Source organism: Pseudopodoces humilis, chromosome 10 (genome assembly GCF_049639895.1).
Source record: "Pseudopodoces humilis isolate 2021_Gansu_Grassland_sample_001 chromosome 10, ASM4963989v1, whole genome shotgun sequence".
NCBI classification, from domain to species: Eukaryota; Metazoa; Chordata; class Aves; order Passeriformes; family Paridae; genus Pseudopodoces; species Pseudopodoces humilis.
In genome coordinates, this window is record NC_142209.1 from 5351913 (window position 1) to 5377030 (window position 25118).

Here is a 25118-nt window from a genome sequence, read left to right on the forward strand (position 1 = left end):
TAGATTTTAATAACCATTCTGTTGAGATTTGAACTTGTTCTTAAAATACAAGGTTACATGTCTTGTCTGAAAATACGTAACTCAGAGGCAGATTTACATGTTTGTGTTTGCCAAAAGCATTATTTCCTTCTGCCTAAGTCCCCATGGATGCATTGACCACATGAATAACACACCTGGTTCCCTACTCATAGCCGAGAGTGAAGCAAACTGGGAGGACTCCTGGCCACACTCTTGCATGCTTCTATGCTTCAGCAACAGACTACACAAAATTCTGGATATTATACAGGGCAGGCATAAAAAAGCTTTGTGTGTTTAGGTGGGAAATTGAGTCGTCTGGGCACATATGGGACATCTCAATGCACCGATTCTCAATTATTGATAAAGGTGCCAGATCAATAAGTGATGCTGGACACAGGCCCTCTTCTCATGCTCCACCCCCCACACTGACCACTCCCCTCCATTTTTTAAACAGTGATTTTTTTAGACTGGAGGAGATACAAAGTCTTTACTGATATGCACTTTATAACTACCATTTAGGAAATATGCTCATGGTCCTAAAATATCCTCAGATAGGATCAAAGGATTTGTAGAAATTGTTATTAGGTTAGGAAATACACACATTACAAACAAGACTAAATTAATAGAGAGAGTTAATATACGTAGATGATTTAGTTAGGAGGATCTAAATCTGATTACGTTTCTAGTAAATTATCATATTATGCATCTAGAATAATAAAACACACTGCTGACTGGGGAAGCCTTATTTTCCAGTAAGGGACATGCCTACACCCAACCCTACAAATCAGACATACCAGATAAATCAGTTTCTTTACTCTTTTGCTAAAAAAAAGTCTGAAGAGCCAGTCATTACCTTTTCAAAACAGAGTGTGCAAACAGTGACTAATAAATACCTGGGAAAGTATGCTACTAGCTCTCTATTTTCTCAGGTATTATGGTATTTTATTTATACAGTAAATACAATAAGATGCTTCAGTACAGAAGGGTCAGTCATTGAAAGGAGAGAAATGAAAGGAACACAGGTTTCCTTAGGACCAAAAGGACAAGTTTTATGACATAGGTATATCTATGACAGACAAAAGACATTCAATAAATGAAATGAAGTGCCCCTGACTTTGCAATGCCAGACCATAGCAGTACCATAGCAGAAAGCTATTAACAGCACAGAGGCAGCTTAACAGCATGTGCTTATACATCGCAGCTCAAATGAATAACCTCAGATAACAAAAAGCAGCTTTTAAAGACTAAGCATGTATAAAGGAAACATGAGCAAAGAAATACATTTCTATCTTTTCTTTGGCATGAAGGCACAGACCATTTATACTCCAAGAGAGTCAAATGGGTTAAATCAAGCTTCAGCATTTAAATGCTAATAATTTCCTTGCACTGCAGAACAGCTTTTGGAATATGGGAATAGAACATCTAGCATTAAAAATCTCCAAGAAAATTGTAAGTTACAATGTCAAGGAAAAGTAAAAACAATCTGTAAAAACCCTCAATTTTTCACTTAATGATCATACAATTTTTATACTAATTTCACCTACCACTGTGCATGAACTGAGTATGTATCATTTATCAAATAAGAGCATGAGCCTGTAAAGCTTCCTGTCTGCCTTCGGATTTAGTCAAAATGAATGCAAACAATCACGTGGGATTCAGCCAAGCAGTGACGTTAAATTCTGCTCTGTCAGAAGACAGCATCTGTCAAAGCCCACATTTAAACTGCTGCCTGCCTGTGCAGCAGCTGAAGAACTACAGAATGGATTTTATACACCACAATTCTGGGTTAAAATAACGCCAAACCATTTCTATTATTGCCTAGCAACAATGAAGGAAGGAACAGAGAGAGATCCTATTACCGAAGACAACTGAGGCACTACGCACTAGCACTCCCTGCTAACATTTCCACCAGAAATATGGATCCTGAGGAGAGGAGAACACAGCCCTGTATTGTCCAGGCTGACAGACACCAGATGTGAGAGCCCCAATGCAGCAGCTGTGAGCGCCAGTCAACCCCGTGCTCCGCAACAACTCCTGTCCTTTTGTCTGCAGCATGAACAAAAAGCCCCAAGACAAGGACACCACTTTGAAGCAAGGAAGGTAACACGGCATCGGGCAGGCAGATGGACAGAGTGGATCCCGAGCAGAGCGGTCGCAGGAAGCAGGGATGATGGGGGATGTGTGCACGGTCGAGAGCATCTTTTTTGCTGAAGTGATGGCGTGCCCAAACTATTTTTTGTGGGTATAATCCTGCACCATAAATGGCCTGACCAAGGAAGGTATGTCAAACCCATGTGTGTGATATTCATACGCTTGTCTGTTACCTTTTCAGCCATTACAGATAATGATTGTTACTAATTTGCAGAGCCCAGAGATAACACTGTCTCTGAGCAAGGAGAAAGAATTCCAGTAGGTTTTTCTCTCCCCCAGCACAATGTCACTCCCTTACACAGACTAAATGCACGGCTCACAGTCTGCCAAGGCTGGTGTGGCTGGAGAGGAAGGATTAAAGGGATAATGGAGTTCTTGTAATGATTGCTTTTAACTGAAAAATTAAAAACTCAAGCCCCTCCAGTACAGAAAAAACAGAAATCCTCTCAAACTAGGTCAGAATTAATCCTTATCTGAAGTAATCTTAAGGCATGATAAAATGGCCATAATGTGACATACTGAGAGCATTGAACCATCAAAACAGACCACACAGTCAAAAGACATTATCTTAAAAGTCCCCTCAGCCCTTTTTACACTTGCTTTTCTGCCCCCCAAACACAAGCAAAATGTCACCAGGGCACTACCAGCCAAGCATAAATTGGGAACGTGCAAAAGACTGGGCATGATTTAAACCATCAGCAGTGCAATCAGGCACAACGATTTACAAGCAACATCAGGCTCCCTGACATCCCAAAAGGAAACCTTCAAACACTACACACTCAAAATGGTAAGCACGTAACTTATCTCCTGCCATCACTGCAATTTCTGTTTAATATGAAAACATGGACTGTTTAACTTGGATTGTAAAATGACATTCCATCTAATTGCCAATCATTTCTATTTTTTTGTTGACATTTAAATATTTTGTCACTAGTGACAAAAAAATAGGTGAATATTTGCAATACAAATTTAAGACCTAAATATATAGCAATTCAATACACCACTGAAAGAAAGTGCTTATGTGCAGAATATACCACTAAGCTATAATAAATCGTTAAATGTCAATATAAATGTGTTTTCTTTGCCCAAGACAATGCCAACATGAAATAAAATAACTGCAGCTAGAAAGAGTTTACAAACCAGGGGATGCAGCATACATCAGACACTGGTTTCAAATCAGTTTTAGGACATTTAGAATATAGTCACTTGACAGAACTTTTAAAACAACAACAACAAAAAATGTACCTTCAGGCAACACTCCAGGAGAAGTACATAATAATGTACTGGCTAATAATGTAAGACATTGGTATCAGGCATTCAAACACTTGCACAGCAAACGTTATCCCAAATACTGTTTTGTGCAAAAGATTAATAGAGTCCGTAAGGGAAGTCAGCCACATTAAATGAGGCCCAATATGCAACTGCTGTTCATCAGAATACAGACTCAGGCTGCCTTTTGAACTCTTCCCTCTAATTTAAGAGTTTGCCCACACAGCTAATCAAAAAATGAAAATCCACAACGTGTGAATAGGAAGTCAAATGCTTCAGTTTTCAAAGCTGTAATTATAGTGCAGAACTGCAAGTACCAGGAACCAAAACATCAGCAGAGCACAGACCATAAATAAAAATTCAAGAGGCATTCACAATTTATGTATTTGGCATTTGATAATGCATCAATGAATGCACTGCCAGGTGCCAAAAATGAAGAAGCATTATCACAAATAATATCTCCAAAATGCAGTTACACACAACAACACACTCTCAGAGGACAAGGTGAGTGTTCTAGAGATCCTCTGCTGTACTTAGGTTTTCTTATCTACTGTCAATAGCTGGTGCTGTTCATAACCTTTCTGCAAAATGGAATTTAAAGTATTTGAGCAAAAAAGGTAATGCTCTAATTAAATTAGAGAAAATAATATTTTTATAATACCATTTGATGGTGGGTTTAATATCTATTAACAGTTTTTTACATTATTTTTAAACAATGCACCCTAACATGTAGTATTTTTTTTCAAAGGCGCAAATGTTGCTGTATTTTCAATGCTTAATAACCACTGTATATTTCACATACATATTTTATACACAACTGCAAAGAAAATGAGCCCAAGATATTTGGTTTTTTTCAGTCAATAGCTCTATGAAGCTGAAATATAGATGTGGGTGCTTCCCCTATTCATAAAATGCCTTTTTAAAGGGCAAACAGAGACAGATTTTCTAAGACACTCCTACCTTGAAAAATCAAGGAAATATGTAAAAAAACAAGGAAATACGCAAAAAAAAAAAAAAAAAATCAAGGAAATATTACTCTCTTAAAACGTCTTCCGATTCTAGTTCTGTCCCTCACTGTAAAACTTATTTTCATATGCATTATGTAAGCATGCAGCCTAATAAAGGCTTCGGCCATTTCAACTGCCTTTGCTGGGACACTTCATCAGTGCATCAGGGAAACACAGCACCTGCAAACCATTTCCTATTTAAACAAATATTTCTGTAACTTAAGATTCTCACTTTTGCCTATTGCCTTATCAAAGTAGGTGTTCATCAAAACACTACCTCAGTTAAAGATTAAAGAAAGATTAGCAGTGCAGTGCACTTTTGCTGAAGTATTTCCATCTACTGACTGTAGTTTTATGAGGGGAACAATTCGGTGTGACAAAATTAATCTGAGTTCTAGCTGCTACTCCACAATCGTGAAATTCTGGCTTTGATTTTCTTCCTAAACTGTGGACACATGCAATGGAACAATAATTAATCAAACGTTCCCACTGCTGCCCTCCAATCTGTTATCAAACAATTAACTTCCCTGAGATCTAGGCTATCCTTTGAAGTGACATTTATGTTTGCTTATACAGAGATATTCCCTGACTTAGTCATTTAGTCACTAAGTTAGTAATTTACAACTCACTGCACACTGCAGACAAACTAAAAGTTACAAGTTTTGAGGGGAAGCTTCTGTTTTTCCAGCAGAGAAAAGCAGGTGCAAATGGTCACATAAACACAAGTCTCGAACATTTAGGGATTATCATCTTTTACAGGAGGACAACACTCGAGTTAAAGCAGCACAAGCGTGGAGTGTCAGGTCGATTCCCGAAGTACACAGTTTTAGGCACAAGCATTTCTGAGTTTTACAGAGGCAACTGAGTCTCCGGGAAGTGGCATGAGCCCCAAATAGTTTAATAAGAAAATCAAAGATACTTTCAGCAAGCTTTAAAACCAAACGCATGAAAACAGCTGAAGGGCACTGAAACGTTCGGGTGTTCCCAGAATGGGCTCGGGTGTTTCCGAAGAATAGAGGTGCACGCGCCCTTCTCGCGACACAATCACCGCGCAGTGTCGCCCCCTGGCGGAGTCGCTGAGGCGGCGGGCCGGCCGTGAGGCACCTCCCGCTTGCTCCGGAGGGTGTTTGTAAAGATACCGGCAGTAAGTAAAACAAAAATCAGTTATACCCCTCTCCCCACCCTTCCGAAATACAAATATTTCTTTCGTGAACAGGCCAGACTGAGTATTGCATGACACACAGACAACTTAGTATCTTACTATTTGATTGATATCTCATCTAAAATTACTCCCTTACAATGTTAAACCCTGTAATTTCCCATGTAAAGTTTTTAAATGCACAAATTAATCAAAATATTGGTTTTATAAGATAGCAAAGCAATTAATAAATTACATATTTCTATTAGAAACAGCATTTTCTATGGAGTCTTGTTCAACTGTCATCCCTTTACCTATACAAAACCCTAGGGCCCAGGAATGAATTAGAGTAAATTGAAAATTACAAACTAATTGCTATTGTACAGTGCAAGTTCATTTACAACATGATGTGATCAGCTTTTAATATGCAGCATCATGAAGCTGCCATATTGACTCTGCTCCTGAATATGAACAAAAATTTAAGAGAAAATTAAGCACAGACTGCTTTGGCACTTTTTTCTACAGCTACAGCTGCTGGTCAGAGTACTTTAAATTTCCAACTGCTATGTACAGTAGTTACATATACTTTTATAGAGGAAAAAAACCAAATCTGGTATCATGATCATCAGATAGTTGTCCAGAAACTTAGTCCTGAGCAATTTTATTTCCAGTTAACATGATCACGACCCAAGATCTCTGTCTACTAAAAACCAAGAACTTAATTTCAATTCAGCTGCCTCTGAACCTGGCACCACAACCCAGTGCTCCATTCTATGTTTTCCTCCAATGCTGAGTAGAAGGTGAAAGGCACCTGAAAGGTGACCAGGAATGTTATCCTGCACTAGCATCTGAGGGCTATGCAGTGAGGTTACTGGACTCTGAAAATTAATTTTGACAGGTGCATCTTCTCATTGACTTTCCTTGCACAGTGGGGGTCAGTAGAGACATGCCAGGCAGTGTCCCGTGACTAACACAGTTCTGCCATTGACAACCCTGCAATGTCTGTCCCACCACCAGGCATGGCTGTTTGCAAAAAGGGCTTTAAAACTCTGAGCCATCCTAGCCTCTGCATGTCAAATCAATTTTTATTAATGCCAATAAACCTTCCATCTGCCAGCAAGGCTTTTTCATTCAGTCCTTCTCAAACACTCTACAAGGATTTCACAGCCATGGATATGAAGCTATTTACATCTACTTCACACTTTTTCCTGCTAATATGATCCATTTTTTATCCTCTTTATCTTTCATATCCAGGATGATTGTCAAAACTTTTACCAGGCAAAAAAGCATTTTTAAAAGCTATCAAATCAAATTAAATCATAAAACAAGGTTAGCCTTTAGCATAAGCCAAATCTTGTTTCCATTGACTTGGGCTGTTCTTTGAAAAAGTAAATTTAACTCAATTTTATATCTAGTTTCTATTTAAAACTGTTTATATTACAAGTATGTAAAATGAAAGATTTCTGATTTATTTTTTTTTATTCTTTGCAGAGTGAGCCATTTGCAGACAATTACTCAACTCAAAGGAAAATGAATACCAAAGAATAGCTGTGGATTCTAAACCAATTGGAAAAGCCTTTTCCTTGAGCATTGTCTCATATCTCACTGGATCCTTACAACATGCTTCAATGGAGAAGACGACACTGCTGCTTGGCAAAGATGACCTGGAATACCAAAAGGTCTCTCTTTCGCACCCATCTCATTGGCCTGGCCTCTCTGGTGTTTCTTTTTGCCATGTTTCTGTTCTTTAACCATCACAACTGGCTGCCAGGCAAGGCTGGATTTAGAGAAAACCCCATGTCTTACACCATACGAGGATTTAGATCTACAAAAAGTGAGACCAACCACAGCTCTCTAAGGAACATGTGGAGAGATGCTGTGCCTCAGACATTTAGGCCTCAGACAGTCACCAACCCTAACAACACAGATCTGTCACCACAGGGAGTAACAGGTTTGGAAAATACCCTCAGCGCCAATGGAAGTATTTACAACGAGAAAGGAACAGGGTATCCTACTTCCTATCATTTCAAATATGTCATAAATGAGCCTGACAAGTGCCAGGAAAAGACCCCTTTTCTAACACTGCTCATAGCCGCAGAGCCAGGCCAGGTGGAGGCCAGACAAGCAATTCGACAGACCTGGGGCAACGAGAGCCTGACACCTGGCATCCAAATTGTGCGGATTTTTTTGTTGGGCTTAAGCACCAAGGTAAATGAATACCTCCAGCAAACCATCCTTGAGGAAAGCAGACAGTACCACGACATCATTCAACAAGAATACTTAGATACCTACTATAATTTAACTATAAAAACTCTGATGGGAATGAACTGGGTTGCAACCTACTGTCCACATGTTCCATATGTTATGAAAACTGATAGTGATATGTTTGTCAATACTGAATATTTAATACACAAGCTTCTGAAACCAGAACTTCCTCCAAGGCACAAGTATTTTACAGGTTATTTAATGAGAGGTTATGCGCCTAATAGGAACAAGGATAGCAAGTGGTATATGCCACCTGATTTGTATCCAAGTGAACGTTATCCTGTATTCTGCTCTGGAACTGGTTATGTTTTTTCTGGAGACTTAGCAGAAAAAATCTTTAAGGTCTCCTTAAGCATCAGACGTTTACATTTAGAGGATGTGTACGTGGGGATCTGTCTCGCCAAGCTGCGGATTGACCCCATGCCCCCACCAAACGAGTTTGTCTTCAATCACTGGCGAGTTTCTTATTCCAGCTGTAAATACAGCCACCTAATTACCTCCCATCAGTTCCAACCTAGTGAACTGATCAAATACTGGAACCACTTACAGCAGAACAAGCACAATGCCTGCACAAATGCGGCCAAAGACAAGGCCGGCAGGTACCGCCACCGCAGACTGCACTGAGGGCCAGTGCTGCTGCCCGGCCCCGCGTGGCATGTGTAAATAAACAGTGCTGAGTGCATGGACAGTGACCATGGAGATGCCCCAGGCAAAGCCCAAACTGAGCCCAGCACACAGTGCAGGCAGGAAATTATTTTTTTAAGTTAAAAAAAAAAGTACAGCTCTTGAATATGACGAAATTATAACCAAAAGCTTTTTCCAGTGAACTCGAGATTAAAAAAAGAATAAAAGAAAAAAGAAAAAAGAAAAAAGAGATGGTATATAAGGATTTATGTGTTAACATGCAATAATAAGCATGCACACTTTGGCGGTACAATTGCTGATTCATATGCCAGTAAAATATAATTGAGCATATTTTCCACACTAAAATTTTATTTTAAGGAGTTCATTCATAGCTCTAGTTCTCTTCCATGTAATGATTTCTTATTATCCAGAACTGCTATAAAATTAAAAATTAAAAATTAAGGAAATGCACAAAGGGCAGATGAGTTTTACCTTCAAATTCCACATGACAATTACTATACACTGCATTAATGTACAACACATTTAACAATGTCACTATTTAGTAAGACACTATCAATAAATCCTAAAGCACTAAGAATGTACTCCCTTGAAGTAGGTCCAGTTTTGAGAAGTTTGCTTATTTGGTTTTGAAGGAGAGATAAACGTAATCAAACTTGCAAAGACTTGCTTTGTACATTGCCTTCAGAAACGCAAGTGGTGTTCTGGATGCAACTTTCAGTCCACAAAAGAGCTAACTGAAAGTTACTTCATTCTCTAGAAGTTAGGGCAAGCTCCTAAGATCTGGTGCCAAGTAATATTCATTCCACTTGGAACCTTTATGCAAATTCACAGGATCTGCTATTAATTTCCCTACGTAACTTCAAGGTAACTCCAAGGCTGATGTGTTGCCTCAGATGAGGCATAGCAACCCGGTTCGTGAGTGACACGACGGCTAACTTACAGGCCTGTCAGGCTAATCACACACGAACACCAATGTGGTGGACAGTGAAGAGCGTTTATTTCTGGTGTGCAAGGTTTTATATGACCCAGTTATGATTATGTCATCACCGTGATATTATGGGTTATAGAACTTTGAAGAAAGAGGGGCCCTATCTTCCCGTACATCGCGAGATCTTCCGATTGGCTTTCCCTATCTAACCACATCACTGATGACAAATGTAAAACATAAGTTCCAGTCTTGCACCATTCTCGACAAAATTTCATTTTGTGCAAAGCGGGAGAAAACTAATCAAATGTATTGTTTTGCTCTTTTCTGTCTGACAAAAAGCAAGGGTCAGCCAAGTGAAAACACATCTGCTGGAGAAAATGAAGCCCACACACGAGTTTATAGGTGGGGAAGACTAAGTCACAAAAAGATTGAGTTCCAGCCATCAATATGGGCAGGAACAAAATCCAAGCAATTTAGTCACAATATGTACCACTGAAAAGAAATTGTGCGAAGTGGGCTAAATCTATTTACAGGTTTGCAATTTTTTAAAGCTTTTTTTCCCAACTGTTACAGCAGAGTTATATCAGATTCAGGTTATTACTGTTTGTCACAGTGCCAGGGTAAGCAATACCCACCTCTGATCATTAGCAAATGATCAAACTGCAATTAGTTTTCTGTTTGACTGGGACTAATTAATTGGATAAAATACAAACATTTGATGTACTTTTATTATTTAATAAAATTGATTATATTTATGGTCTTAAGATTTCACATTTTCTGGGAAAGCTGCTCAGGAAGAAAGAAATTCCTAGCTTTAGCATTACTTGGTTTTTCTAGTGTTCCCACGTCCTTAAAGCCTGTTTTTTGTGCACAATACAGAGATCAGAGCAGGGTTCTCTCCTTTGTAATGAGAAGACAAATCATATTACTGGCCATTCTCAGCAGCTCTCAGGCTGTCTGTCTGCATGAACTCACATCTGAACAGACCACAAGGCACTGGATGCACCTCTGAAGCAATTCCAGCAGGTTCTCTGGAAGGTGCAGAATTTTCTCAACACCGTTTTTTTTGGTGATCCTCTACTAAAGTTTTTACTCTGCTTTATTTGGGGTGTGCTAATTGTACATTTCTGCATTTTCAGCACATCTCAAATCATATCAATATCTGATTTTATCTTGTTGATATCTGAAAGCAAATATCTGTAAAAACAGTAACTCTCTTCTGCAGAGATTTATCCAAATTAGTTGAAAGTTCACACAGTCAGTTTTCATGATGCCTGTTGGCATTCATGTGAGAGAGCTGCCCTGGACAGATGTTTTGGGAGTGTGCTTTCAGCACCTACTGCAGTTTCCCCCACTCAATGTGCTGCTTGCTCCCAGCTAACAGAGGCCACAGCTGACATCCAGCTGAAAGGCACCTGGCTGAAGGTCACTGTAGGCAGGCTCTACACCACAGTGCTAGCTCTAGACCTCCAGAGCAAGTGTGGGAAGCCAACTACCACTGCAGGGGACTGAATTCTGGAAGAGGTCCAATGCCATAAGTGCAAGCAGTGCAGGCCAAGGATGCAATCCAGCCTCCTGGAGAGGACTTACGCACTGCTTCCCAGCCCTTGGGGCTTTCCAGCACCACTGTGAGGTACCCAATTTTACCAACTCTAGTTAGTCCAAAATGCTGTTCCTGGCTCCTGGGTATAGTCCAAGAGGTTAATACTAAACATTAAATAGTTTGGCACTGGAATCATCAAGTTTGGCAGCCAAACCAAACTCATCTTAGGGCTTTGGAGCTCCTGCACAATGCTGATCTGTCCAAGCTTGGCAGAACCACAGCCCAATGCCCATGAGTTTAGCATACCAAACTTCCTGCTACTTACAGGGCTAGTGAGGAGCACCAAAATGATAAATAAAAAGCCATTCTTAATGCCATTTTAAGGGTCCAACGTGATTTTTAAAATTTGCATTAATGTTTGGGTGTAAGCTGAGACTACTCCATAAACATACTTGAATCCTTATCAGTATGGTCAAAGGCTACTAAAAACATTTGCATCCAAGTACTGTTTCCTTGCAGAGTTTGTTACAAAGCTTTCAGAAACAAAAGGGAAACCTTTTGTATGATGAAATATGCAATTACAGAATGAACACTCTACATTTTTTTCGCTGAATGTTTTACTGTTTTCTAGCTTGTGCTTTAACTATCTCACTCTAGTAGAGTATAAAAAAGAGTTCATGTTAAAAATAGTGCAATAATTAATTATATCATTAAAAGTCTGGACAAGTTCTCTCACTTTCCCCATACAGCAAGAAAAAAATGCATTTTTCATTAGCAATATTATACAAACTTGTAGCTAAAACTCTAACGTGTCTGCAATACAGTACAAAAAAAAATATGTATATGTATAACTCATTGAATACAGAATACAATATACAGGATATAATTCATTGAATACAGAAGTACAAGAATTTGTATAATACTTGTTTTAAATGTTTTTACTTCTGTGTCTGCTTCTGGTTGAAAACAAATATAAAAAGTCATAATGGCTCAAAAATTATGAAGGGAGAAAAAAATTGTAACATCATCAGCACCATTATTACGGCAAAGAAAAATCTTACAAAAGTTGGCCTGGTAACAAAGAACAGAAATTGGAATTCCATCATTTCCCCATACTTATTTAACTTTCAACTGAATAAAGATTTACACAATGACGCTACAGGACCAAAATGAAGTCTCACCAAAAAGATGTTGTTATTGAACAACAGAACCGTTCCTTTCAAATCTCCAATTAAATCAGTGGTGTGAGATACCTGCACATCCCATACCAAGAGAATTAAGAAAACAAAACGTGCAACTACAGCTTTTGGTGTAATAGAACAGATCCCATCCCCAGTCACTGAGAGATCTTTCATGGGTAAAGTTCACTATCTGTTCTAAATTTTAAAAATTACATGTCAAGGTAATTCCAAGTGTCAATGGTTGTTCTAAGAGAAAATTCAGTGCCCACTAAGATCTTCGCTTAAATTTATAAACTTAAATTATGGGATAGCAGTGATCTAGAAGAGATGAGACAGACTACTTTTCAGGTTAACCTTACTAGAACAGCAATTTAGAATCTGCTTTTCTTTGCAGTGCAGTAAGATAAGATGTGTCAGTCCTTATTTACAAAATATTTTCAGAATATATCAACATGTTAAGACATGCATTAACTGTCTCCAAGGCTAAATCAGGCACTGGAGGGGAGGGAAGCACCTAAAGGCCATTACTTTAGACTGCCTCCCTCTTCCCACTTATTTTCCTGATATGTTAACTCAGTCCCTAATCACACATCAATCCAAAATACCTACATAATCCCACAGGGCAAGGAAACCTTTTCTCTTAAATGAATGCTCACCGCAATGTGTGGAAACATCCTAGGAGGAAATGAAAGGGAGAGGGAATATGCTAATATAGAAGCTACTACTTCCACTTGTGCTTTTGGGAAGAACATGCTTCTAACTGATTTGCAAAAACATCACTTGTTGCCATATTTTCCTAATTTTAGATGCTATTTCTCGATCCCTCTTTTGCTGTAAAATAGCACAAATAAGTGAATACTGGACAATCACTCAGTTACACTGTGAGAACTGCACTTCAAAATGAAGAGCATTATTGTCCTTTTCACTTCAGATTGTCCTTCCAAAGCAGGATGTGACTTGGGGCACAGTATCACCCCTCCCTTGCTGACATGGCACTGACTGTTATTCCTACACAGATCCCATCTCCAGCCCATCTAGCACTGCCTTCCTTCCCCAGCCCTGCTTCCCAAGCCCAGCCACTCTGTGGGCAGCCCAGGGGAAGGAGGGAGGCAGGGAAGCTGCACTGCCAGCTCTGAAATGCTGCACTGTGCAAACGTAGGTCAGCAAGGACAGAACAGGGGCTCTGCTTTGTACCAAGAGTGAAGGCAAAGGCTTTCTGGGTTAGGAGGAGGGTTCTGGAAACAACTTCTTGCAGCAAATCAGTGAAAAAGGAGCTTGTAGAGTGAAACTAAAAATGCACAGCTGATCAACATCACACAGGCTCAGTGGCAGGGAAAAGTGTTAAAAAAGTAAGGTCAAATGAGAAAGCAGGATCTGGAACTCTTGTCTTAAGTGTTCACACTTCTGCACTTAGAGAAAATAGGAACCTATGAGGTAAATCCATTCTTCTAACAAAATCTGTCGTTTGGGACTGCAGTGCATGTCTTATTAAAGCCAAACCAAATTCCAAGTCATGACACAATGGCATGAACAGCAGATCAGTAACTCCACAGAGAGTGCTTTACACATATTATACAAACAAACCAAGAGCAAAGCAAATTAGATCACCTGTGCCCAGGATTTGTATTTAATCTTCACACAAAGAGTTAATTTCAACCTTCATTTGTTCCAGCTCAAAAGAAACAGAGCCTGGTACAATATGGTACCTCTTCCTTTCACAATTAAAAAGACTGCAAAGGAATTTAGCTGAACATCCATATTCTGGGATATGGATGAACACTACCACTTTGCTTTTCTGATATTGCCATGGCAACAGTACAAGTGCTCTCTTAAGCATTTAAATATGACAGTTTTCCTGATAACACTAACTGAATCATAGTAATGATGCATTTTGGTTCATGAGCTAACTGCTCTATAACCACAGGGTACAAACCGTTCCCTTCACTTTTCTCAAGACTGCTTTTGGTCAAAATGTTCTGACCAAGAAAGTAACCTTGAATTATCACAAAAAAAAAAAAAAAAAAAAAAAAAAAAAAAAAAAAAAAGTCCCTCCAGCTCAGGGAGTATTCATGGCTTAAACCTTTATGTACTCTCAAAGGCTTCCATCTGAATGCTTAAGTTGTGCACCGTGTCCTGGGTGAAGTCAAAACTGCTAAAATCTTTGAGGGATTTTTCTCAAAGGGCTTTCATTTGCCTGGGAAGGCTGGAGGAAAAAACCCACTTTCTGAAGGGTAGATTGAATTGTTGGTGACCTTCAAGATGTCATTTGTTTAAGAAAAGAGAAGGAGGAAGAAACTGGTGTTTTTATACAATCAGTTACACAGTTACAGTTTGTAACCAATATACACTTTTTAACATAACAAAACATTGCAGGCTGTTCTACCTCAGTGGAGGCCAAGGTGCACTGAGGAATACACACTATGCTCTGAGGACAAGGGCATCACAGCAATGCCTCCACCTCCTATTAGCCCATTTAGCTCCAGCTAATAATAAGTGGCATTTCAACTGTTTAATAGGAATATTCTGTGAACCACTCGCTTTGATCTCCCAGATGCTCAGTGTGGGCATTACGGAGAAGTCTCTTTTTCTTTACCTCATTAAAAAGTGAAGTGTGTGAAATATGTTTGTCATCCTAACATTTTAAGGATACCAGCTTTGATAATGCCTTGCAATATATAAAACTAAAAAAGATTAAGATACTGAAAATAGTGTGAAATCTTAAAAAATTTCCCAAGATGACAAAAATTCAGATTTTAGAAGAAACAGTCATGCTTGCAAGGATCTAAGAGAGGAATCTTTTCAATATAAAAAAAGTCTTCAGAAAGTAAATATTCCCAGTTCTTTTGCTGTTAACATTTTTAAAGTTTTATATTAAATTAAAAATTAAAAACATCCATGCAATCCTAAAACCATCAAACCCCACAACACAACCCTGCCACATCTTTTCTTCCACAAAGGCCAAGTGCTCCCACATCACAGTAAGGCTCTAAGTTTAAAATGAGACAAATCAACTGCCACAAGAAATTCTCTGTTAACAAAATACCAGACAAGACATCGAAGGAAACTAAAACCATCCTCACTGCCTTTCCTAAATATTTAACACACCCTGTATTTAAATAAGCTGAAGCCTGAGAAGAGTTGTGAGAATAAGAATAACCTACAATCTTGCATGTTTCATTTAGGATTTGTATCACTGTCATCACTTTCAAAAGAAGCATCCATTTACATCACATTTTAAACCTGTTTTGCCCTATCAACGCATAGGTTGATACAAGATGACAAAAAAAAAAAAAAGAAATAGTGGAGAGTACTATCTGCGACTCAGTCAAAAATTTAGTGCTGCTACTTAATGCAAATGCCAGTCCTTTTATAGGCATTCTTCCAAAGTCCATCTAGACATTGATTTTTGCTGCCATAAAAGTTCAACTCAATTATCCAGTCTTCTGAATGAAGAGAACCAATTTCCCATTGTATCATCTTTAACTAATTTAAAATATTGTATTTTATTGATTGGTTTTTTGTGCAGAAAAGGATAACATTTTTATGTCCCAAAAATGTAAGGAAATTAGACAATTCAGAGGTACTCTTAATGTTACTTGAGACTCTAAAATAAAGGTAAATAACTCATATATACCTGAGGGAACAACTAACACCTCTATTGCTCAAAAATCAAATGACAAAGTTTATGCTGCACCTACAATGAGTCATGCCAAAGGCAAAAAGGAAAAACCAACCAAAATCCCAACAAATCCCCAGAAATCACATTATTCATATATAGATGTATCTCTATTTATGTCATGGCAAAATTTTGTCTTCCAAATCTGAAATTATTTTAAAAACCTGAGGCATCAGTTTGCTTTTATTGTTTGATCACATTTTACATGATTTAACTATTTTGAAAGCTAACCACATTAACTGAAAAATCTAATCTTTTCCCTGAATTCTCAAAATGGTAAAAAAAATAAAAAATAGGGGAACAATGATAGATAATCACAATTATTTTACTTCACAAAAATTAAAATTTATTCAGGGTTAAAAGCTGTAGTCACTACTTCCTCCTATACAGCTGTGAATTATCCCCTTTTTAAAAAGCAGACAAATCTGTGTGCAACTTTCATCAAAGGTATGAATTTTTTCTAACCAAAATTCAGTTGCGAAAGGGATGCTGCAAACAACTTCAGATATCCAGCTTTCATTAATGTTAATAAAGGAATGAGAGCCCCGTAACAATAATTTGGAGGCTCTAAGCCTGAATGAAATATAATGTTGTCCTGGTCATTAAGAAGTGCACTGTCTGGATCCCTCAGTCATTTTAATTTCCTTTTTTTTCCCTTCCACCATCTCCATATTTTCTACTAGTAGAAGTTAAGTAGTTTGAATGAATTATTGTCCAAATTCCATGCTAGCAGAGCAGAATGGAAAAACTAGAATAAACTACACAATGACATTTCTTCCCTACCCCTCTTCCTATTCATTAAAAAAATTTATACCCATGAGCACACCTGTTAAGTAGCATCTTCTGCACACATTCCATAAATTGAGTTTTATGAAACACTACTTTGGTTTTGCATGTAAGATTCCTTTTGACAACCAGTCAAGTATTAATGTTTTACCTTTTCCAGTTCTGTAAGAAAAAAACACCTATGAATCTTGCATTATTTTTTTTTTTCATTGTAAATATTTCACATGGAATGGAGTGGTTTCTTCCCCCATTTCTTATCACAATATTCTCCCAGACTTACAAGTATTAGCATCTGAAGCACTAATATAGTCCTTGAATTCATCAGACCCTGATTTACTCACAGAACAGATAAATCATAGGAACTTCATGACAAAACAAATGATCAGGAACATTAAGTGTTGTTTCTTTTTTCCCACAATAGTGGAATTGCAGCAAGCAGTCCATGCTGACATAACCTGGCTAGGACATAGCAAAGTTCTTCTGCTCCACTTCCAAGTGCAGCTATTTCAGCGTATACAACTAAGACCCAGTTTAAATTTAACTTAATTGAAGTTGGACAATGTTCACACTGAAAGGATGGACACTTACTGTCCTTTTATTTTCTTTTCTGAAAAGCTGCCTGTACTTGGAACCAAACACTGTGAATTATAATCCTTTCAACTACAAATGTGGGTATTAGATAATTTAATAATTTTAAAGAAATAGTACCATAACAGTAATCCATATGCAGGGAACATTTTATAGATGGAATTTTGCACAGAAAATATTTAAAACTATTATTTTATTACTGCTTTATATATAACTGAGATAAATAGAATATAAAAGGTAATAAGTACTTAACATCCTCCAGGTTAAGATCCAGAATGGAATAAACTTAAACACTACAATAGTGTTACTAGTATACTAATATTTGTGAAAGTTCTCAGTTATGAATAAAAATCATACCTTCAAGGAAATAATGTAACTTTTTCTGATGCCTCTCCTAAGTGGAATGGAAGAGATTGATTAACCTGACATTTAATTTTTGGCATGCTTCAGGGAGTTTCTGCCATATGTTCAGTAAAGTAGTGGTTTTTTAGTGAAGACATATTTAAACTATGGTAAAATGCATAGAAAAGTATTGATACTTAATAAATGCGGCATAACTAAAGAGTGTTCATAGCTTATGATTTTTCCCCCTCCTACCCCCTCTTTTTCTTTTTTCTCCTTGAAACAAAAGACTGACTTTGGCTCAAATAGGCTTGGCCAGTTTCCTCTCCCACCACATTCCCCAGAAGGAAGCTAAATTAATTCTGTCCATAAGAAGATTAAAACCTGATGGGTGGGGCAGATGTTTTATTTTCTCAAGGGTGAAGGAAGTAGCATGAGCTTCTCGGATAAGTCTGAAGATAATGGTGATGGGAAGGAATATAAGAGACATACTGAATCTGTGGTTTTGTTGTGAAGTACAATAACAAAAATACGCAAGCTACCTGTATTAAATATTTAGCTCACCTCAGATGAGCACACTGCCTAATTAGGCACTTTCATTATTCTGAATGGGAGCTGCAACAAACCAGCAGAGTTTTCAGAATATTTCAGCTATGAACAAGGAAGTTGATTTACTTATTAAAGCTTCACCTTTGAAATCTGAGCCAGCATTCAGGCAGTTCAGAGTCCCTTTAGATTTTAATTTCTAAGACAGCATTAAAATCCATGTAGTATTTTAACATGCATTTTACTACTTTAATCTGAATATCACCTGCTGATCATGTCCAGATATTTTTGGAAGCTTTTTCTTTACATTATTTTCCAGACATAATTATACAAGTGAAAGCTACTATAAAAAATATTGTTTGCTCCAGCACACAACATCAGCCTAAAACAGAATGGCTTTTATAGATCCATATGAGGTAGCTGCACATGTTCTGTATGTTATAATATACTCTATGTATTATTAGCTGCGAAATATTTGTCTTAAGGCATTATAAAGGCCTCTCTATCTACAAGTCTTTTTTTTTAGTTAGCAATCATGATAAAACACAACTGATCAGGCACATTATCTGCTTTAATGATGACTGTATTCCATTTTTATTTTAGTTATATGTAAATCTGTTTGCCTGATTTACACCAACTGCTCCAAAGGTAACTGGGAAGTAGGGCTGATGGATAGTGCTGCATAATGCACCCTCAAGTCTCCTGTGCTAAAGCAAAAGCAGAGCTGTTTTTTTCCCCACCTCAGGAAATACAGATCTTCTCAGTCTACTTCAGTAACATTCCCTCCCTTCTCCCACAGTATGGTTTGAAACTACTTCCCAATTTCAATAAAACCCGGAGAAAAGTTATTGCCTTTGTCAACTTCTATGAAAATTGCTGGCCAGGGAAATTAAACCCTCAAATTACTGCTCCCAGGGAGCAAAAGGCAGGCAGTGCCTTCTCTGTGTCTCCTCAAAATGGCAGCACCAAGCCACCCAAAATCACGTATCTGTAATTCAGTAGCTGCACTTCTCTCCAGGTGAAGGGAGGGCATGAGGAGACACCCACCTCACTTGGAGGAAGAGAGGCAATTAAAGAGACAAAACCCGTAATTTATATGAAGACTACTAGATTTTTTAAACAATATTCTAAATTTAAAGTACTATGAATTTACAGCCAGTAGACTGACAGTTAACTACAAGCAAACTTATCACATCACTATGTCACTTTGCTTAGTCACACCAAGTTTTCCTTCACACTTGAACTGAATTTTAAAAGCATATATGTTGCTCATGCATAAAACCCACATATATATCTTTATGGAGAGACAGAAAGGAAGAGATTTAAATTCCAAAAATACATCCTAAATTTCTTAAAGCAGCAAATCAGCTGAATAGTTGGACTTCCTAAACCTTAATGTGAATGTGCCAAATGCAATGGAACTGTAAGATGAAATAAAAACATGCTTTGTTAATGGTTCATGTTGTAGAATGTCTAACCAACACTTTTACAGGTGTGAGAAATGAGCTAGTGGGAATTGCCTTTCACAAAGTATTATGTGAATTGATATTATAATATTAAGATAATAATATATGTCATAAAGTGGCTAATGTTGTTACAATAGCCTAGTTGTGAAACTGGATTTCACAAGGATAACATGATATCATGTGTTGTAATGTGGGTTTATGAGTTTGTCTGGGATAGACTGTTGCTAGCCACATTTTTGAGACATGACCTCAAAAGGAGCAAAATTTCATCCAATAACCCTGATGACCACAGTGACAAAATTATGTTGGCACTGAAAAGAGTGACATGGGGCAAGACACTGTAAAACCAAAAATAAATATGCATAAAGGTGATGCAGTATCAGGGGTATAAAAGGCGAACCCACCATTTTGTGCATGAGCCTCTGGCATTTTGTCATGCTTGCAGCACTGTCCCTTTTGCTTTGCTGATTTTGTTTTGTTCTCAATAAAACTTCTATAACTCATTCCCACTTGGGGTCTGGGTTGTTTATAAAAATAGGCCAGCTAATTAAATGATGTATTTGTAAAAAACACAGTTATTCTCAAAGTTATTTATAAATTTCTTTCAATTTACCAACTCCCTTAGATAAATTTGACATTTTAAGTACATTGGACAAACCTTCATCATTTGAAATAGTTAAATACTACAGATGCATAGATCCAAGATTAGCCTTTTACATTTTAAAAGAAAATAAAAATGTGTGTCTTTCAAAAAAATTTGCATTCAGGCTACACATTTATTGATTCACAAAGGTAAGGAACCAGATTTATTTTTGCCAGATCACCTTCTTCAATGTTAAAAGTTCCATTTGCATGAGGGTCATGATACTTAGAAAAATACCAAACCAAAAATCTCCAGAAAATCCCATAAGGCTTTTGGGAACAAAGAAAGTGTTGAATGAGAATTAAACCAGCCAATGCACCATTCAGTACCTGCCTACTTGCACTTGCATAAACACTCATCTCCCCATCAACTCAGATGAGTGAGTTTGAGATGAATAAAGAGCCACGACCCACCCCTGCAGCAGCAGTGATGCAAGTGGTGTCTGCAATAGCATATTGCTCAGTGTAAACACAAATCCAGCTCCAGATGGTGGCTCAGCAGCTCGCAGTCACAGGTATACTCCAGAAGGAATGATCAGTACTGCCCAAATTCCAGGAGAGTGAGCTGTAACTAACGCAGAGTTCATTATATGGCCTTTATAATCATTTACTTAAGAAGAAAGCCTGCACTGAACAGACTGTTATCCAGAAACACCTGGAGCAAACCTGAGTAAATCAGGACTTTGCCTACAGATATCTTAAAAGTGAGGATGCTGATTCAACAGCAACAGTGTGACTGCATAAGACAGAGGCAGATTAACACCTGGATTTAGATGGAACACTAAAATCTCACATATTTTGAGACCTAAATATAGTCATTCTTAATCAATTACCTTCTTAAATGGTGCAAGAAAGAACTTCCAAAAAAGCTTAAAAACATGTACTATTTTGCTACTGTAACTGGATCTTCTCATTAGTTACGTTGCACTACCTGGAAATAGCGCCCAATGACATCACTTATAATCCATCCCTCAAAAGACTAAAAACCAGGGCTCTTGCCTCAGCATTTAATCAATTTCATCATCTGCCTCTAAAGCTTTACCTCAATTCTGAGCTCTGCAGGTTTAATGTGCTTTGAAAAGACTACCTTTTATTGTACATATTCTGACTGAAGAACTAAAGAACACCTGTCCATGCCACACTACTGTAATAACTGTGTATCTACAAACAAAACCTGCCACATTAATATACCCTCTGGTATCACACACTTCCAGCCACATACTGAAAGAATTCAATAGGAGGGGGGAAAAAACCCTCAACTAAACAACAAAATAAATGCACAACTGCAAAAAAAAAGGAAAGGAAGTAGACCTTTAAAAGAACAACACCAGAACAAGGTCCACAAATTGAAACAACCGTCCTTATGTGGGTTCAAACAGGGCAACAAAAAGGACTAAGCACAGAATGTATAAAAAAAGTTATAAACAAATCATAAAGGAGAGAGTGCTCTGGCTTAACTCAAGTAGTAGTAAGTAGCATGAGTAAGATGTACATAAGCCTAGGCTCTGAGGCAGTTCCTATGGATATTGCTAAGGTAACAAGCTATCCTACTTCCCAAGCTCAGAAGAAGGTACGACTATGATACTAAGTCAGGTATAAGCAAGTACTCCAAGCACAAAAAGCAGAAAATTTGTTTCCACAAATAATGAATTCTGCCTTACTCTATTACAAGCAAACAGCTAAGCAGTAAAGTGTCAAAGGGCCTAATGACAATTGTGGAAATGATTTTCTGAGCCTGAGAGAGTTTTCAGCATGTCAGTGGCTGATATGTTTCCCAAGGAAAAGTCTTTTGAGAAACTTTTCTCTCTCAAGGACTGTTTTGTAAATAGGGTTTTGGTTCCCAAAACAGTGATGCACAGATGTTCTCAATGTGTTTTTCTCTTATTCCACCAATGGGACAAGAGAGGTGCTGCTCCTTTTACCAATCATGTTAACCTGTATTTATAAAAGGGGCTGAAAACAGTGAAATAAAGGCTTCTGCCTCCTTGGGATGAAAACCTCGGCTGTTGTGATTGAACCCATGCTTCTATTTTGTGTCCTCTAGTGACAGACAATGGTATAATCTCAAAAACTGACCTGAGAAGGAAATCTTGACTCAGTTCTCTCACATCAGCTACATGAATTACTCAGATGATCATTAAATTCTTTAATTGTAATTTTGACTTAATTACTGTATCGTGAACTGCAAAGTGTGCTAGAAGCCTTCTAAACTTTGTTAAAACGTGAATTCTGAGACAAGAGGATGGCTACCCATAACCTGCAGGGAGAAAAAGGTATGTTAAAGTGCATTATTTTTTGATCCTCCATCTGACACATGCTCATTTCTACTGGGTCTGCAAGAACTTTACACCACCTTCAGCAGCTATGAATAAATTACAACCCTACATAACAGCAGAGTTGTTCTTTCCCCAGAAGAGTCAGGTGAAGATGCAGCTATTAGACATTCATTAGATGTTTGGAGATAATTTGTAGAGAGAAAGGTGTTGACCCAGTTGTTTAAAATAAGTTTGTGTAGTGCATGATGTCTGATTGTTCAGAACTATTAGGATAAAATATAAAAATCTGTAGCTCAGGTTAAGCTAGAATCACTGAGCAGCACCCTATAAAACTTTGAATACACACAAACCCAAAGACCTGTGAAATACAAATGAATCTAAGCAGAATCCTATACAGGACTCGAGTAAAGGTGGACATCTAACTCAAAGAACACAAAATGTCCTACACAGTTTTATTTGGCGCTATGCTTCCAAATGAGAGTGACTCCTGAAACATTCATAAAGGATCCCAGTCCTAGTGCACAGCAGATGAGTTTCTCAGGTGATACCCCTAGGGCTGGCAAATACACTCCTGTCATGCAGGTTTGGATCAAGACAGGTCTAGGAGGTCATCTCAGAACTCATACCAAGCATGTCTGAAGCTCTCAAGCATTTTTAAGTAAAGCTTCCTGGATCTCTAAAGCTCTAATTGAATGTATACTCGGAAATGCTTTGGGTTCTCATGTTTGGCACTCCTCCATTCAAACCACTCAAGGATCTGCCAGACATGCCACAAACACACTCAGTACTAACACAGTTGAGTTTTACACAAGGCGGTAACACCAGGCACACTCATTCAGGGACAAAGCTGCACAGCTCCAGGTCTTGCTCCCTCTTGTTCAGCAGCACACTGGTGCCACACAGCAATGCCTAACTCCCTGAGGCATGACTGATTATACAACATCCCTGTCTTTACTTGAATTTGCAGTTCTTAGCCTCAACATAAAACCTATTACATGGAACAAAACAGGCAGTTCTATTGTGTAATGCAGTACAACAGTCAGATATCTTGGCATAAACGTACACGATTTACAATCCCAAAGAAAACGAGTGCACCATTGTTCAACCTAACATTTTCTTGAAAGCAGCATTTGTATGTGATTTTTCTTGGTCTGTATCAGCTTCACTATTTACACTAAAACTCTTTAAGGAAAGCAGTTTAATATTTGAAATACAACTGAGGGAATGAAATACCAACCACTGAAACTGTCGTGTGGGCCTAAAAATATAAAATACAGTAATAGCTCTTAGGAAGCTTGCATTTTATCCACTCTCATTAAAGTAATACAGACACACAAAGTCTTCTTCTCAGCTGATCCAGAGGAGTGTAAGGTTGTTGGCAGACTATTCTGAAGAAATATCAATTTCTCCAGCTAAAGGATTTTTTGATTTCATGGTCATGTCCTGGCCCTTAACGCTAATGGACCAAGGACCTCATGAGTATGTCTGAATTAGTTATAGAGAAGTATACTTACGGTGAAAAATAATTTGCAATCCCAGTCGAAACAATTATCTACCTCATGTATCATCTATGGAAAAAACATCTGCCCTCTGTGCAAATCTACGTAACTTTATGATTCTATATTATTACAGTTTTCCTCACCTCCTCTTGCTGGTTAAAAACTGAACAGGATGCACAGAGAGAATTCACAGTATGCTGCTCAGCCTGCAGACGAGAGTGGGGGTGTAGGCAGGCTGGTGTTGCACTCACATTGGGAATAATGACCACCTTATGCACAGGCTGCACAAAAATTATAAGGCACTTCAGAGCCTGTTTCTAACATTTCAAAGAGTCCATTGTTTTGCTGACTCCTCCCTCAATCCCATTGTTCAACACTTTAATGAGATTAGGACATGACACAGAAAAATGCTGATGTGGGTAAGTAGGTATCTCTCTTCCATCTCTCATACTAAAGATGTATTATGTTTTATTTCTTTTTTAAAGTACTATTTATCTGACCACTGAGAGACAACGTCCAACTCCACGATATGCTTCAAAACAGTCATTTTGAATTTTGGCAATGAATCACAAATGCCTCACAATCAATTGTGATTGATTGACACATAGGATCCTGTAGATTTACCTACTCACACAGAAGCATATCAATTTTCTTAAGTCTTTCATATAAAATACATGCACACACCATGTTAATTTTTTCTGCCCCAAATGCTCCCTCTCCAATGGCTCAGTCTGTAAAGCGCCATAATTTAGTAATCCTGTTTGTTTATACTACACACTATTCCTTTGGAAATATACCAGAGGTGGTTAAACAACCTCTCAGTTAAAAAAAAAAATAAAAATTACAGAGATTCTACCCAGCTCAAAAGATTTTGAGGGCAATAACAGTAACATCCTTTGATTAATTAATTCCCCAAACCTGATACTGACCGAAAAATGGTGTTGACCTTAGGGGTGCTGAACCAGTCTCCAGTTCTGAAATTAGACCTGCTTGTACTCTGGTTTATATAGGGACTCCTTTTTAATTACTTGGCTTCTGTTAGGATTATGAAATGTACTTGTCGTAACTGAAATGTAATGCATTTTCTTTAATTATTGATATACTCATATGTTTACTCAGGGCACTTTTACCCAGAGATTGCTGTAAAGCCTG

The 25118-nt window shown here is 37.9% G+C and overlaps 2 protein-coding genes across 2 annotated transcripts in view; one reads left to right on the forward strand and one right to left on the reverse strand.

Annotated features, from left to right (window-relative positions):
- CDC73 (cell division cycle 73) overlaps positions 1 to 25118 on the reverse strand; it is a 118458-nt gene that overhangs the window by 46332 nt on the left and 47008 nt on the right. The window lies entirely within an intron of this gene.
- B3GALT2 (beta-1,3-galactosyltransferase 2) lies at positions 1740 to 10104 on the forward strand. The gene is made up of 2 exons (XM_005533505.3): positions 1740 to 2297; positions 7075 to 10104. The coding sequence occupies exon 2, from the start codon at positions 7204 to 7206 to the stop codon at positions 8470 to 8472; it is 1269 nt and encodes a 422-aa protein (XP_005533562.1). The 5' UTR covers positions 1740 to 2297; positions 7075 to 7203; the 3' UTR covers positions 8473 to 10104.

What these genes read in the sequence shown, in the direction of transcription:
- B3GALT2 (XM_005533505.3), top strand. Translation starts at nt 7,204, where the DNA reads ATGCTTCAATGGAGAAGACGACACTGCTGCTTGGCAAAGATGACCTGG.